Raw genomic sequence first — 17,562 nt, 5'->3', positions numbered from 1 at the left:
TAATCACGTCATGGTATACTTTAATCTCTTAACCCTAGAGAGCAGACACACTACATTCAGCATTGGGCGGAGGGTGGCAGGGAGCCAGGCTGCACTAAGCACATGTTCGACCACAGATCCTGACAAGCAAAGGATACAACAAGATACATTTCTTACAATTGTGCTAAAACACACAAAATACACAACTCCAAAAATTCACTTCAAGAAAACCAAGAAATCTCTAAATGATTATTTATTGGATGTTTGCTGTTTACAGGCCTTTATCCAGATATTGACAATGAGTTTGAAACATGTCTCCATTGGGAACTGCTAGCTTTGTAAAGACACTATAACTTGGTAACGTCAGAAACAGGTTCCAAGACTGATTTGACAAGTGAAGTGCCAGGCCGAGGGCTGGCACACCATGAACCCTGGACATGACTCATCGGTACATTTCATCTCGCCATCCGTGTTACATACACATTTATTTTCACAGCTATCGTCCTTCCAGAAGGTTTCATTATAACGAGCAAAGTTAGCTGAAGAATAGAAATTATCAGACAATTAAATGCAGGTTTACATTTAATCTCAGGGTCTGTTCTAAATTAGATCATTAACATTAACATACCTTCAAAAATACACCCTCCGGGGGCCTTGAAGGTGTCCACCTGGAAGACCCATCGTCCAGGAGTGTCTACGTTGGATGTTCGATTTATGTTAATGACATTGTCTGTCCTGGAGTCAGGAATGTTGAAATAATGTGTATTGTCACCACTGTTAAATCCAGCCTGTATACACGACATAGTAAGGTGGCGTCACATAGAGGCTGTGCTACAATAAGTTACACTATATTACAATACATTACACTGTGTTACAATACATTACACTGTGTTACAATACATTACACTGTGTTACAATACATTACACTATGTTACAATACATTACACTATGTTACAATACATTACACTGTGTTACAATACATTACACTATGTTACAATACATTACACTGTGTTACAATACATTACACTATGTTACAATACATTACACTATGTTACAATACATTACACTGTGTTACAATACATTACACTATGTTACAATACATTACACTGTGTTACAATACATTACACTATGTTACAATACATTACACTGTGTTACAATACATTACACTATGTTACAATACATTACACTGTGTTACAATACATTACACTATGTTACAATACATTACACTGTGTTACAATACATTACACTATGTTACAATACATTACACTGCGTTGCTGTTACACTATGTTACTCACTATTACTCTACGTTACTCACTGTTACACTATTTTACTCACTGTTACACTATGTTACTCACGATTACTCTATGTTACTCACTGTTACACTATGTTACACACTTTTACTCTATGTTACTCACTATTACTCTATGTTACTCACTGTTACACTATGTTACTCATAATTACTCTATGTTACTCACTATTACACTATGTTACTCACTATTACTCTATGTTACTCACTGTTACACTATGTTACTCACTATTACTCTATGTTACTCACTGTTACACTATGTTACTCACGATTACTCTATGTTACTCACTGTTACACTATGTTACTCACTATTACTCTATGTTACTCACTGTTACACTATGTTACTCATAATTACTCTACATTACTCACTGTTACACTATGTTACTCACGATTACTCTATGTTACTCACTGTTACACTATGTTACTCACTATTACTCCATGTTACTCACTATTACACTATGTTACACACTATTACTCTATGTTACCCACTATTACTCTATGTTACTCACTATTACTCCATGTTACTCACTATTACTCCATGTTACTCACTATTACACTATGTTACACACTATTACTCTATGTTCCCCACTATTACTCTATGTTACTCACTGTTACACTATGTTACTCACTATTACTCTATGTTACTCACTGTTACACTATGTTACTCACTATTACTCTATGTTACACACTATTACTCTATGTTACACACTATTACTCTATGTTACTCACTGCTACACTACGTTACTCACTATTACTTTATGTTACTCACGATTACTCTATGTTACACACTATTACTCTATGTTACACACTATTACTCTATGTTACTCAAGATTACTCTATGTTACTCACTGCTACACTATGTTACTCACTATTACTCTATGTTACTCACCGTTACACTATTTTACTCACTGAAGTTTGGGTATGTGATCGACGAACTGCTGGATTTTTTCTCACGAACCACTTGGATTTCGGTACGTACGAATCAATGTACTATGCGAAAGGGGTATAAGCACTAAGTTCCTAACATTTCGGGAGTATACGAACAAACGGAGTATACGAAAGACAAGACGTTTTTCTTCTTCTACACATTTAATTTTTTTATTGAAAACGAATCGCAAAATTGAGGCACGCATATCTTGGCCTCCATAAAATATTGTTGAATAGGCTTTTAAAATTATTTAATATTTTTGGATAAACTAATCTAATGATTTCATATTTTGAAGAATATTTTAATTTATTGCCAATTTTTTTATATATTGTTATGCTTTTTATATTTGATATATTTTTTGATATTTTAATATATTGAAAAAATAATTGTAAAATTTAAAAAAACAAATCTTAAATTGAGTGCTGATTAGGACAACCTGAACTAGAGACAAAGCTATAACTTTCGATTAATAAGATATCAGGCCAATAATAAATATGTCCACTTGATGGTGCTCCAAGAACACAATCTCAGTTGGATTAAGCTACAGTAAGGCTTTGTAACACAGAGCTGCTATGTGAACAGATAGATATGTAGTGACTATTAGCTGCACCTCTCACACCAATCCCCCTGAACTCATGGACTAATCAGGATGGTGGCTCTCCCCTGCAGGCTTGTAGTCATGTGGTCACTGGTAACATCTCCTTTGGGCGGGGAGTGTTGAACTGCGATGTCAGGCAGCCTGGGTCGTTCCCCAACAACTCTTCAGCGGGGAGATCTCGCATAATGCCAACCTTCAGCATTTGGCCCCCAAACAACAGTGTGACGGACCACCTGGTCCCCCGACTGGGTACCTCTGCCAATTGATGCTTCCTAGATGACGCTGTGGACCATAAGCACCGCACCGGACACCATAAGCACCGTAGACCCCACAAACTGCCGCAGCTTGGTTGGGGTCTTGCTGTCCCTTCCCACCTTGGTTCCAGGGACTCAGTGGGAAGGCCTCTACACCAAGAGAGTATAGCTGTGAAGCTCTTATAAGAGAATAAAAAAGTGACGTGAAAATATAAATAAAATGCTATTTATTTTTTAGATTAAAGTGCAAACAAATCTTTTAAAAGAAGCAGCACCATATACAGTGTTCTAGCTCATAAAAACACACATATAATACAAAAATCAAAACATAGGTGTGCTGTGCATTTAAGACAAACATGTCTTTAAAGTGTAACAAGTGCTGTATTGTGCAAAATGTGATTTATATAAAGTGCATACATTTCCTTAACACTTATATTGTGTACTCAAATGTGCAATCGTGGTAAAATACACAAAACACTCACTTATAAATTCATATGTAAATCCTCTCCATGTAACATAAAACAATAATAGTGTAATTCTATTACACAGAAAGCAAAGTATAAATGAATAAAGTGTTCACTCACAAGAGTAGAGCAGAGAAGTCTGCTCTAACTATGACAGCTCCTAATTTCAATCCCTCCTGGGATAAAAACGGCAGAGGCAAAACGATCCACTTTTAGATTTATTGCACAGATTTAAATAGCAGCTTTCTCCAAACAACCCCCCCGTATATGCAATGTGTAAGTTCGGACTTCTCCCAGTGTAAGGGCCAGCTTCTTCCACCACGAGCAGCCAAAACGCCGCAATCAGAGACTTCCGGGGGGCGGAGTTATCAGTCTGCAAGCTTCCCAATGTGCGTCTGTACAAGGTCGAGCGTGATGATGCGTTTCGCCATGTGCACGAAATTGATCATCCAGAAATGATGACAGAGGTTACCCAGGAAGTCGTCGCCTTAGTTGCACTCAAAGACTAGATCAAGGGACGCCACCGGTGCAATTTTGGACAGGAACAAAACTGACATAAGGCTGGGTAGGATGGGTCACCAACTCATCCTCATGCCCACTGCCTGCATTCATGCAAACAAGATGGCTGCCATTTCATGGTTGTTCATAGGAATTGTGGCCACTCAGACGAACAATTAGAACACTGCGGTGAGAAATGTTCCAAGTTGTTAATCGCTGTTAACAAGCTCCAGGGTGGTCTCAGAGCCTGTTTGAAGTATTTTAGCCAGGTCTATTGCAGGGGCCATAATCGCAAGGTAGGAGGTTGGCAAACCTCCAAAAGCCAGTGGTGAGTGGTGAGGTCACTTTCGCCACACCCAGTTAAGATGAACTCGGGCTGTTGGTAGTCAGTGGATGGCGCCTCCAGCCACCCTCACTGCTATGGTCTGGCCGATTCGGGCTTGTGGACTGACTTTGTGCGGTTGGACCAGAGTTAACGTTGCTCCAGTATCTCTCAGTCCCCTTGCCTCTTGCTCGTCTATGGTGACCCATTGCAGATGATGTTCCCAGTTTTTCCCTGCAGCTTGGACAAAATTCACCTCATGTAGAACGGTCCACTGCTCCTCGTTGTGGCCTTGCATGGTGGAAACTCTTGTTGGTAACAATGAGCTGATGCCCTGGTTGGTTGTGAAGCTGGATGTTTTCAGTTCCCTCTGTTTTTGCTTGGGCAATTATTTTTGAAATGCCAGGGTTGGCTGCACACATGGCACAAGGGCACCGGGCATCGGAAGGGTGCTTGAGTGGGTGCTGGAGTGAAGGTAGTTCGTCTGGGTGGAGGTGGAGTGCTTTGCATCCTCCACTTGATTCTATCTTCCTTCCATCGTGATATTCATCTGCTAACCATGCTGCCTACTCCACAGTTCCAGGTTTACGACCTCTCACCCATTACTTCCTTGTGGTTAATCTCAGTTGGTGCATGGTCAAAGAACTTCTCCAGCAGCAACAGTTGTAGCGCATCTTCCAAGATTGTTGCTTGGCATCCCTGCATCCATTTCTTGGCTGCCCAGTGCATCCGGAAAGTCCATTCTGCAAAAGAGTCTCTGTTCCCCTTTCTTAATCCCTGAAAATTCCTCCTGTATGCTTTGGGTGTTACAGCGTACTGGGCCAGTAAAATGTATTTTACCTGCTCATAGCTGTGTATGTCGGAGTCGGGTACTTCCCGGTAGGCTTCAGCTGCTCTGCCTGATAATTTGCTGGTCAGGATGGCTGCCCAGCTCTCCTGCCCAGCTCTCCTTATGTCTTCCAGAGAACAAAAATCCTGCAAAGTTCCATTTCGCCGTCTGTAAAGTTTTTAAATGCAGCATAATTAACTTTCTTACGCTGTCCTCCATTACTAGATCCTGGTAGCGATGCTGTGTCTTCTTACAGAATACTCAAGCTTCCTGCAGGTCTTTCAGCATACTTCGCTTGAGGCTTTCATACTGTTGGACCATTCACTGCTTTCCTGTCTTCGGGAGGTCCATTCAAATCCTGTCTCTTGCCACCAATTGTAAAGAACGCCTTGTCTTTCGAATAATCCATTCGTTCATATACTCCCGAAATGATGAGGACTTAGTGCTTACAGCCCGTTCACATAGTAAGTTTATTCGTATGTTCCCGTAATCCAAGCGGTTTGTGAGAACAAATCCAATGGTTCATCGATCACATACCCAAACATCAGTCGAGACTTGATGAAGGGTACAATGGGAATGTTTTAGTATGGCCATATGGCCCACTTTTATACACACAACCCCAGCAGGAGGTCTAAAGCAAGGACATAGCATAACACTTCCACAACAGGACGATGATACTCCCACAACATGCCCCGGAGTCTCTGTGTCTGGGAGATAATTTGTTGTACTTTGCTTAAACTAATTATCTCTCAGGCACAAATCATAAAATATTAAAAAGCCTCACAAAGGGTTAATACGTAGTGTCAAGTAAATATACAAATATTTTATCTGACACAAGATTTTAGATATACCTGGGCTGGAACACCTCCTAACCCTGTCAGCAGATTGCCACCGCTGGCACCACCAGTTGTCCAAGTAATTTTGCCGTAATTCAGCATAATAAACGATCTCTTACCATCCGTGTGAAGAACTGCCTGAAATGTGTTTGTCTGGAAAACAGAACAGCTTTTATAATATTAAATATAATATGGTAAATTTCATATCAGCTGTGCATGATGGATGATTTGGACTTTCAGTCACATTTTGGCCCATAATTAAACAGCCTTCTGAAGAGAGAACGTAGAGAATAAACAATGAGTACAGAGCCAATAGTTATAGATGGTAGAGAGTCTGTAGACATTGTATTGGTTAATGGGTAGAGAGTCTGTAGACAATGATTGGATACTGGGCAAAGAGTTTGTAGACAGTGATTGGATAATGAGTTGGGAGTCTGTAGACAGTGTTTGGACAATTGGTAAAGTGTCTGTAAACAGTGATTGGACAATGGATAGAGAGTCTGTAAAAAGAGATTAGTAAATGGGTAGAAAGTCTGTAGATAGTGATTAGACAATGGATAGAGAGTTTTGTGATGGACTGCCTGGCACCCCGACTGGGTACCTCCATCAAGCTCGCTTCCTAGCTCTCCTCCGGTGCACAGGAGTGCTTCAGCCCCTAGCTGCTGCAGCTTGTCTGGGGTCTCTCCATCGCTTCCCGCCCTGGAACAGGGTCCTGGGTACAGCTTCAAGTGATTAAGCTCTCCTGCAGAATAATATTGATCCACCCAATCTCTAGCCCAGACTGAGTGAAGGGTGAAAAGGAACTGCTTTGTTATTAGGGAGAAGTTGCCTGATTATATACACAACCAAAGCAGGGGGTCTCCAAACAATATAAAGATATCTGTGTCTGGGAGATAATTGCATTAAAACAGGTAAGTTGATTATCTCCCAGGAACAGAGAGGCATGTTGCAGCATGATAATGCACGGCCCCTTGTTGCAAGGATCTGTACACAATTCCAGGAAGCTGAAAACCTCCCAGTTCTTGCATGGCCAGCATACTCACCGGACATGTCAACAATTGAGCATGTTTGGGATGCTCTGGATTGGCGTATAGGACAGCATGTTCCAGGTCCTGCCAATATCCAGCAACTTTGCACAGCCATTGAAGAAGAGTGGACCAACATTCCACAGGCCACAATCCACAACCTGATCAACTCTATGCGAAGGAGATGTGTTACCACCTCTCCCCCCCCTCGTGACCGGGGACCCACGATGTTCTCATGCCAAAATTAGTTCCATAGCGATTGCAGCTAAGTACCAATGAGGGCCATTCGTGGGTTTGGTTCATGCGAACGGCCGCCAGGGAGCTAGCGTTCAGTTCTATTCGAATTAGGGGAAAGTGCTGAAACAGGGGCACCCAGGGAAAGCTGCTAATGGCAACTGTGTAGGGTAACTCCAAAATGGGGTCTCTGAACTGGACCATAGTCGGTGTGCAGGAGGCTGGCTTCCACACTCCTCCAAGAGCGTTTGTCACAAGTTTGTATAGAGTTATTGGATAGTGGTTAAAAAATGACTAGACAATGATTGGACAATGAATAGAAGTAGACAGTGATTGGATAGCAGGAACAAAGTGACTAGACAGTGGTTGGATAATGGTTAGAGAGTCTGTACACAATGATTGGACAATGAGTAGAGTGTCTGTAGGCAGTGATTGGATGATGGGTAGAGAGTTTGTAGATAGTGATAGGACAATGTGTAGAGAGTCTGTAGAAAGTGATTAGTGATTGCGTAGAGAGTCTGTAAACAATGATTGGACAATGCATAGAGAGTTTGTAGACAGTGATTGGATAGTACTAAAAGAGTGACTAGACAGTGATTGGATAAGGGGTAGAAAGTTTGTAGACAGTTATTGGATAGTAGTAAGAGAGTGACTAGACAGATATTGGATACTGGGTAGAGAGTCTGTACACAACGATTGGACAATGAGTAGAGTGTCTGTAGGCAGTGATAGGATAATGGGTAAAGAGTCTGTAGAAAGTGATTGGACGATGCGTAGAGAGTTTGTAGACAGCGATTGGACGATGGGTAGAAAGTCTGTAGACATTGATTGGACAATGGGGAGAGAGTCTGTAGACAGTGATTGGACGATGGGTAGAGACAGTGATTGGACAATGGGCAGAGAGTCTGTACACAATGATTGGACAATGAGTAAAGTGTCTGTAGACAGTGTGGCAGAACCTACTGCCAATTTCGTATACTTTGCCCCTATTCTTGTGTTTTTCCCTTTTTCCATTCGGGAGTTATTATATATGTAGCGGGATAGAGGACCTAGCTACACTTTTAATCCCTTTGTTTGATGCTCGTTCGTTTACCAAACCAACTTTGTGGGGTCCCCTTGTACGTAAATCATGTTTAGGCTTGTTAAGAAGATTGTGCTTGTCCCATTCTAAATATGATTTTAAAAAAATGAGGCTTGATTGTTAATCTGTGGATAGGTATTAATGTCTCTTTTGGATATGATATTGGAACACAAGGCTTGGTTTTGAAAGCTAATGACTATTTATATCAAATGACTCCTTATCTAAGAGGGAATCAAGACATATGGCAAATGAGAGAGTTAGTTTATACTGAAACCAGACTTCCAGGCCACTTATGTGTGACTTCTCGCATCTTACAGAGTAGTTCTGTTGGGGTCCCAGCTTCAAAGAGGAATTTAGGTTGTAAGCTCTGACCTCCCATACAATCAAATTAACCCATTTTGAAATTGTCAATACCACCTCTACCAAGATGCGAGTTCATATATACACTACACAAATTACATTAAATGGTTATATTCTATAGTACAACAATGAATTGTGTACCCTTGCCGTGACACCTCCCCCAGATTAGAGACACAATGGGAGAGGGCTCTCATGCCTCTACCTTGCATATCGGCACTTGTTCTTTTTTTTTGCCTTCTCACCCACTGCGCTCATGTAGTAGCTCTAAGGGAAATAAACCATTGGAGGAATCTGAATGATATTTTGGCAAAGTGTGTGCTCAGAGCTAAGCTATTCGGTGATATAACTTTCATGGGGTTCCAAAGTTATTAAAAAATGTTTTGTTTTTTTTAGAATATTTCATATTTTTCTGTAGAGGATCCTGGGAGGGAAAGCCCTGTATTATTGTATGGGAGACCCGATGTAGGGGTTTGTGCATAAAAGCCGTGTGTGGCCAAAATATAATCAGTTAACTCCTAGAACCATGTTTCGTCTGGTTACTGGGGGAATGGATGTGTGTATGCTTTAATGGAGCCAGAGTGACTGAAGGAAGGAATTAGCGGAGGTAACCAGTCGGATTACCCATAGTCCGCTACAGACAGTGATTGGAAAATGGGTATAGAGTTTGTAGACAGTGATTGGACAATGGGTAGAGAGTCTGTAGAAAGTGATTAGTGAATGGGTAGAGAGTCTGTAGACAGTGATTGGACAATGGACAGTGAATGGAGTTTTTTATAGACAGTGATTGGATAGTAGGAAAAGAGTGACTACATAGTGATTAGACAATGGGTAGAAAGTCTGTAGACAGTGATTGCTTAGAAGGAGAGTTACTAGACAGTGATTTGATAATAGGTAGAGAGTATGTATACAATGATTGGACAATAAGTAGAGTGTCTGTAGGCAGTGATTGGATAATGAGTAGAGATAGACAGTGATTGGATGATGGGTAGAGGGTCTGTAGACAGTGATTGGACAATGGGTAAAGAGTCTGTAGACAGTGATTAGACGATGGGTAGAGAGTCTGTAGACAGTGATTGGACAATGGGTACAGAGTTTGTAGACAGTGATTGGATGATGGGTAGAGGGTCTGTAGACAGTGATGGGTGAATTGCTGGAGAATCATTAAACACCCTAAGCATCTATAGGGGATCGAATTACAGTAAAATTAAGTATTGCCTTCATTTAATAAACAGCACACCTTTTTGGACAGAGATTGGTAGTAAGGGACGTCATCCCAAGTAGCAACAAATGCCCAAGTCGCCTTATAATGAAGATTTGGAAAATATTTGGCCATCTCTTCATTTATCCTCTGTAATAAAGCTGAACCAGTGGTCTCCCGGTAATACACCGTTCCAGATTTTTCATTGTCGACATCTCCCCAATAAGGGGCGACAAAAGGGCTGCCATCAGCTAATGGGAAGGCATTTGGCGTATACGTGGAAACTGGAACTCCAAAAGAAACCACTCCATTATTGTTAACCTAAAAACACAAACAGAACTTTATTGGATTTATTATTTCTCTCCATAATGGTCATTCCTCTGAATTTCCATTTTCTGCAGTAGAGGGGATCAGTGCATCACCCAATTTTATAATTATATTCCCTTATGGATATTTAGCCTCTTCCCCTGTCAAATTTATCCTCAAATTTCTCTGACTGCTGATGATGAGATTGCACATAAAGCAGACTTTCCATGCCTGCTGTCGGGATGCCAACAGTGTAAATCAAGCTTTATTTTAGATCAGGCATTGTCTGACTTTTAATATCTCCATGTATCATACAAGTAAAACATATTAAACCTGATTGTCTTCAACTGAACCTTCTGTAGGGAGATGCACCTACGTAGAGATATTTGTGAGTCCTTCCAAAAAATGTAAATGGAACGGAGGATTCAATTTCAGGGCTGGCACCGTCATCTTCTTTTGGGGTCTCTTTATCCCCCACTGATGCTCCATAGGGATAGAGAGTTGATTCTGGCAGTTAAAATCAAATAGAAAGTAAGAGATGCTGTAATATACAAACAGGACACAAAGTGGCACATTGCAAGATGTTTACTTTAGTTGTGTCAGGATAACAACTAAGATAAGTAACTAGGTAGGCACTTGTGAGTTATTCTTTTTCATGCTCTAATTAGTCATTTTAAGGCTCAAGTGGCTAATTTACTAAGCTCAGATTAGTAATTTGGTAGCCTAGAGAAGGTTACCAAATATGGTAGGCTTGGGTGAGTATTTGGGTAGGCTGAGTTGAATAATTTGGTATGCTTGGATGATTATTTCAGTAGGCTTGGATAAGTATTTCGTTAGGCTGAGTTGAGTAATTCAGTAGGCTTGGATGAGTATTTCAGTAGGCTGGGTTGAGTGATTCAGTAGGCTTGGATGAGTATTTTGGTATGCTGAGTTGAGTAATTCGGTAGGCTGAGTTGAGTAATTCAGTAGGCTTGGATGAGTATTTCAGTAGGCCAAGTTGAATAATTTGGTAGGTTTGGATGAGAATTTTGGTATGCTGAGTCTAGTAATTCGGTAGATTTGGATGAGAATTTTGGTATGCTGAGTCTAGTAATTCGGTAGATTTGGATGAGTATTTCAATAGGGTGAGTTGAGTAATTCAGAAGGCATGGAGAAGTTTTTCAGTAGGCTGAGTTGTGTAATTCGGCAAGTTTGGATGAGTATTTTGGTATGCTTAGTTAAGTAATTTGGTAGTCTGAGTTTAGTAATTTAGTAGGCTTGGATGAGTATTTCGGTAGGATTGGATGAGTATTTCAGTAGGCTGAGTTGAGTAGTTTGGTAGGCTTGGATGAGTATTTCGGTGGGCTAAGTTGAGTAAATCAGTATGCTTGGATCAGTATTTTGGTATGCTTAGTTAAGTAATTCGGTAGGCTGAGTTGAGTAATTCAGAAGGCTTGGATTAGTATTTCGGTAGGCTAAGTTGAATGATTTGGTAGGTTTGGAGGAGAATTTTGGTATGCTGAGTTGAGTAATTCTGTAGATTTGGATGAGTACTTCAATAGAGTGGGTTGAGTAATTCAGTAGGCATGGATATGTTTTTCAGTAGGCTGAGTTGTGTAATTTGGTAAGCTTGGATGAGTATTTCGGTAGAATTGGATGATTATTTTGGTAGGCTGAGTTGAATAATTCAGTAGACTTGGATGAGTATTTTGGTATGCTGAGTAATTCTGTAGGCTTAGATGAGTATTTCGGTAGGATTGGATGAGTATTTCGGTAGGCTTGAATGAGTATTTCAGTAGACTGAGTTGAGTAATTTGATAGGCTGGGATGAGTATTTCGGTGGGCTGAATTGAGTAAATCGGTATGCTTGGATGAGTATTTCGGTAGATTTGGATGAGTATTTCAATAGGGTGTGTTGGGTAATTCAGTAGGCTTGGATGAGTATTACGGTAAGTTGAATAATTAAGTAGGTTTGGATGATTATTTTGATGTGCTGAGTTTAATAATTCGGTAGGCTTGGGTGAGTATTTTGGTATGCTGAGTTGAGTAATTTGATAGGCTTCTATGAGTATTTTGGTAAGGTGAGATGAGTAATTAAGTGGGCTTGGATGACTATTTCGGTAGGATTGGATGAGTATTTCAGTAGGGTGAGTTGAGTAATTCAGTTGGCTTGGATGAGTATTTCAGTAGGTTGAGTTGAGTTATTCAGTAGGTTTGGATGAGTATTTTTGTATGCTGAGTTGAGTAATTCTGTAGATTTGGATGAGTATTTCAATAGGACGTGCTGGGTAATTTAGTAGGCTTGGATGAGTATTTCGGTAGGCTGAGTTGAATAATTAAGTAGGCTTGGATGAGTATTTTGATGTGCTGAGTTTAATAATTCGTTAGGTTTGGGTGAGTATTTTGGTATGCTGAGTTGAGTAATTCGATAGGCTTCTATGAGTATTTTGGCAAGGTGAGATCAGGAGACTTGGATGAGTATTTTGGTAGGATTGGATGAGTGTTTCTTTTGTGTGTGGATGTACTCTTCTAGAATGTGTGTTTCCACTCTTTCCTATTCCTTTTTCTATAATTTTGACTATAAAATCCTGCACTACACCTTTTGACCGACCGGGGGCACCTCAGGTCACCTCAGTTAGAACGTTTACTTAAATGTTCACACCTCACTAATGAGGTGTGAAAACCACAGACCACAAGAGAATGAGCTGCGCGTGCTTCCCTTGGGTGGCCACCGGTTCGTATCTCCCGAACGGTGCCAGACCACCTTGATATTCCAATTAGAACGTTCACACCTCACTAATGAGGTGTGAAAACCACAAACCACAATAGAACGAGCTGCGCGTGCTGCCCCTGGGTGGCCGCCGGTTCGTATTACCGAATGCCCACCAGGGGGGAGCATTTGTCTCCCGAACGGTCTGTGTACCCTGTCTTTGATCCTGGTGTCAGGGATCACCCTACCCACTCCAAACAGAGCTATAATCACTCCTCCCTTCCCTTGTCCTACCCGTAATCCCTCATCCCTGTCTGTTACCTGGGAGCTACGAGGTTATGCTCATGGCTGCCTAGGCGAGGGACGTGCACAAGCCCAGAAAGTCCCTGGGTTTGTGAGTCAGTCTCATGACCACAGGGCTCCCACTGGCCGCATGGAAGTCCATGCCGACCAATGGGAGAGGGAGCGCCCATTCAAACTGGGTTTGCGACACTATCCTGGTTGGCCGGCATGAATAAAGTGTTGATTCGTCACCGCAGGGAGCGAGTGACCAATCCGAGGAGGAGCGCTTGTTCAAACTGGGTTTCGCGCTTTTTCATCTGAATGGGCGGCGAAACTCCTCCCATCCCTGGGCTCTGATTAAGTTTCGCACCTTCCAGTGGATTCGGGTGACATCGGGTTTCGCGCCCTATCTTCTGATTGGGCTGCAAAACCCCCATCCTCCTCAAGCACAGATTGGTGCAGCCGAGTTTCGCGCCCTTTCTTCGGATTGGGTGTCGAAACTCCTTCATCCCCCTAAGGCTGATTGGCGCGATTTGGTTCACGCCATTTTGGCTGATTGATCATTGCTTGGTTTAGGCGCAAAGTTTGAATTCACCAGACGAGGGACATCGTCGCTGCCTCAGGTAAGTGACTGAACGGTTTTTCACCCCTTCAGTAACCGGGGATTGGGGGGTGGGAGGGAGAGGGTACCTGCAGTGCCAGGAAAACGGATTGTTTTCCTGGCCCTGGAGATCCCCTTTAAATATCGCGTATGGCGTCTATTCCATATCACTGGAAAAAAAAATTTGGATCCAATTTCTCGATATAACTCTCTCTAATATAAACCAGACAAATATTTCATACCTTGTTCCGACGTGATTTGACCAACACAAAATATCACAACTGCAAAATAAACAGAGGATTATATATTGTGAATCTGCAGGTTTCCACGAGGAAAGTAAAGATTTGATTTCTTTTTTTTACAGCAAATCTAGAAAAGTAATATTCTTATCATCATCGAAGGCTGGGAGCGTTCAGGTCAGAATGGAGATCAATATAAGGCAATTCCTAAACCCTTCTTCACTCTGGAGGACATTAAAGACTGGAGGAGAGGATAAAGACCCTAAACACACACAATGCTACTCCGCAGTCACTTAAAACAAAGAACCTGATTGGCCAAGTCACAGCCCAGAATTCTGTCTGACTGGAATATATGAGAAAACACAAACATAGGCATTCCGAATGTTCCCCAAAGAATGACAGAGTGTGAACAGTTGGCCAGGCGAAAGAGAAATTATTACGGGATAGATGCTCACCCCAGCTCCTACTGCAGCCAACAACAGTTCCACTGAGCACTACATATACAAACAACAAAGTGTCTGCTATTGATTTCTTAAATAATATACAAATCAAAATAAAATCTATTTTACATCTTCAAAGGGTTAGGCATGTTGTGCAAAATAATTAGTAAATATCCCAATACATTCCTCTTTAATTGCAGGATATGTCATAAGCCGAGTACGAGATAGATTGCCTCCTGTAATATCTTAATCCTATATAACACTTTCCAACTGTTTCACTCAAATTATCGCTCTTTTACCCTCATCTGTTCTTCACATCTAACACCTCGCCTGTGCCATCCATACTTCAATGTGTAAACTTAGCATTGACTGGTTCTGTTTCTTACAATTCATTTTGGAATAATTATATCTTTAATTTACATAACGATGTGGAGTGTATACTGTAAATACAAGATAAAATTGACTATTAGGAATGTTAGACTAGGAGTTGCAAGATATATCCACAAGAGGGCAAAATATATATACGTGTATATAAACATTATTATAAACAAGACACTTACCAAAAACAAGCTGTGGGACAATCTTCATATTGTTTAAAGACTGCATTTTTTGCACATCTGAAAATAAAGAAAAATCACTACTTTTATTTACTGGTATTTTACAGAATGTGTGAGAAATCAGAAAATTTTCAGTAATTCGTATTAGTTTAAAGCAGAGGCGGGGAGTCTGCTTAAGTTTTTGTTGAGATAATTTCTCACGTGTCCTTGTGATCTCTGATATGTGGGAAAAACTTCCAGGTGCTTGGAGACCATGATAGGTGAGCACAGATACAATATCAGAAAGGGGAACCAGGACACGTGAGCACAGATACAATATGAGAAAGGGGGACCGGGATACGTGAGCTCAGATACAATATCAGAAAGGGGAACCAGGACACGTGAGCACAGATACAATATGAGAAAGGGGGACCGGGATACGTGAGCACAGATACAATATCAGAAAGGGGGACCATGATAGGTGAGCACAGATACAATATGGGAAAGGGGGACCATGATAGGTGAGCACAGATACAATATCAGAAAGGGGGACCGGGATACGTGAGCACAGATACAATATGGGAAAGGGGGACCATGATAGGTGAGCACAGATACAATATGGGAAAGGGGGACCATGATAGGTGAGCACAGATACAATATGGGAAAGGGGAACCAGGATTGGTGAGCACAGATACAATATGGGAAAGGGGGACCGGGATACGTGAGCACAGATACAATATCAGAAAGGGGAACCAGGATAGGTGAGCACAGATACAATATGGGAAAGGGGGACCATGATAGGTGAGCACAGATACAATATGGGAAAGGGGGACCATGATAGGTGAGCACAGATACAATATGGGAAAGGGGAACCATGATAGGTGAGCACAGATACAATATGGGAAAGGGGGACCATGATAGGTGAGCACAGATACAATATGGGAAAGGGGGACCATGATTGGTGAGCACAGATACAATATGGGAAAGGGGAACCATGATAGGTGAGCACAGATACAATATGGGAAAGGGGAACCGGGATACGTGAGCACAGATACAATATGAGAAAGTGGGACCATGATACGTGAGCACAGATACAATATGGGAAAGGGGAACCATGATAGGTGAGCACAGATACAATATGGGAAAGGGGGACCATGATAGGTGAGCACAGATACAATATGGGAAAGGGGGACCATGATTGGTGAGCACAGATACAATATGGGAAAGGGGAACCATGATAGGTGAGCACAGATACAATATGGGAAAGGGGGACCATGATACGTGAGCACAGATACAATATGGAAAAGGGGGACCGGGATACGTGAGCACAGATACAATATGGGAAAGGGGGACCATGATACGTGAGCACAGATACAATATGGGAAAGGGGAACCAGGATACGTGAGCACAGATACAATATGGGAAAGGGGAACCAGGATACGTGAGCACAGATACAATATGGGAAAGGGGAACCAGGATACGTGAACTCAGATACAATATGGGAAAGGGGGACCATGATTGGTGAGCACAGATACAATATGGGAAAGGGGGACCATGATACGTGAGCACAGATACAATATGGGAAAGGGGAACCATGATAGGTGAGCACAGATACAATATTGGAAAGGGGGACCATGATATGTGAGCACAGATACAATATGGGAAAGGGGAACCATGATAGGTGAGCACAGATACAATATGGGAAAGGGGGACCATGATAGGTGAGCACAGATACAATATGGGAAAGGGGAACCGGGATATGTGAGCACAGATACAATATGAGAAAGTGGGACCGGGATACGTGAGCTCAGATACAATATCAGAAAGGGGAACCATGATAGGTGAGCACAGATACAATATGGGAAAGGGGGACCAGGATACGTGAGCACAGATACAATATGGGAAAGGGGGACCGGGATACGTGAGCACAGATACAATATCAGAAAGGGGAACCATGATAGGTGAGCACAGATACAATATGGGAAAGGGGGACCAGGATACGTGAGCACAGATACAATATGGGAAAGGGGGACCATGATTGGTGAGCACAGATAAAATATGAGAAAGGGGGACCATGATTGGTGAGCACAGATACAATATGGGAAAGGGGGACCATGATACGTGAGCACAGATACAATATGGGAAAGGGGGACCGGGATACGTGAGCACAGATACAATATGGGAAAGGGGGATCATGATACGTGAGCACAGATACAATATGGGAAAGGGGGACCATGATTGGTGAGCACAGATACAATATGAGAAAGGGGGACCATGATTGGTGAGCACAGATACAATATGGGAAAGGGGGACCATGATACGTGAGCACAGATACAATATGGAAAAGGGGGACCGGGATACGTGAGCACAGATACAATATGGGAAAGGGGGACCATGATACGTGAGCACAGATACAAAATGGGAAAGGGGAACTAGGATACGTGAGCACAGATACAATATGGGAAAGGGGAACCAGGATACGTGAGCACAGATACAATAGGGGAAAGGGGAACCAGGATACGTGAACTCAGATACAATATGGGAAAGGGGGACCATG

General features: G+C 41.8%; 1 protein-coding gene across 1 annotated transcript; it reads right to left on the bottom strand.

The window, feature by feature from the left end:
* Positions 1-342: 342 nt before the first annotated feature.
* On the bottom strand, positions 343-15,075 carry LOC134577668 (alpha-tectorin-like). Its single transcript, XM_063436522.1, has 7 exons — positions 15,030-15,075; positions 14,033-14,071; positions 10,595-10,725; positions 9,952-10,233; positions 6,030-6,167; positions 608-767; positions 343-518 (listed from the first exon to the last, which is right to left on the bottom strand). Exons 1-7 carry the CDS (start codon positions 15,073-15,075, stop codon positions 343-345), a joined length of 972 nt encoding a protein of 323 aa, XP_063292592.1.
* Between the last annotated feature and the right edge of the window lie 2,487 nt (positions 15,076-17,562).

Source organism: Pelobates fuscus, chromosome 11, assembly GCF_036172605.1.
Source record: "Pelobates fuscus isolate aPelFus1 chromosome 11, aPelFus1.pri, whole genome shotgun sequence".
In the NCBI taxonomy this organism is placed as follows: Eukaryota; Metazoa; Chordata; class Amphibia; order Anura; family Pelobatidae; genus Pelobates; species Pelobates fuscus.
The sequence above is the reverse complement of the archived record's forward strand: the minus strand, read 5'-3'. Positions and strand labels throughout refer to the sequence as shown.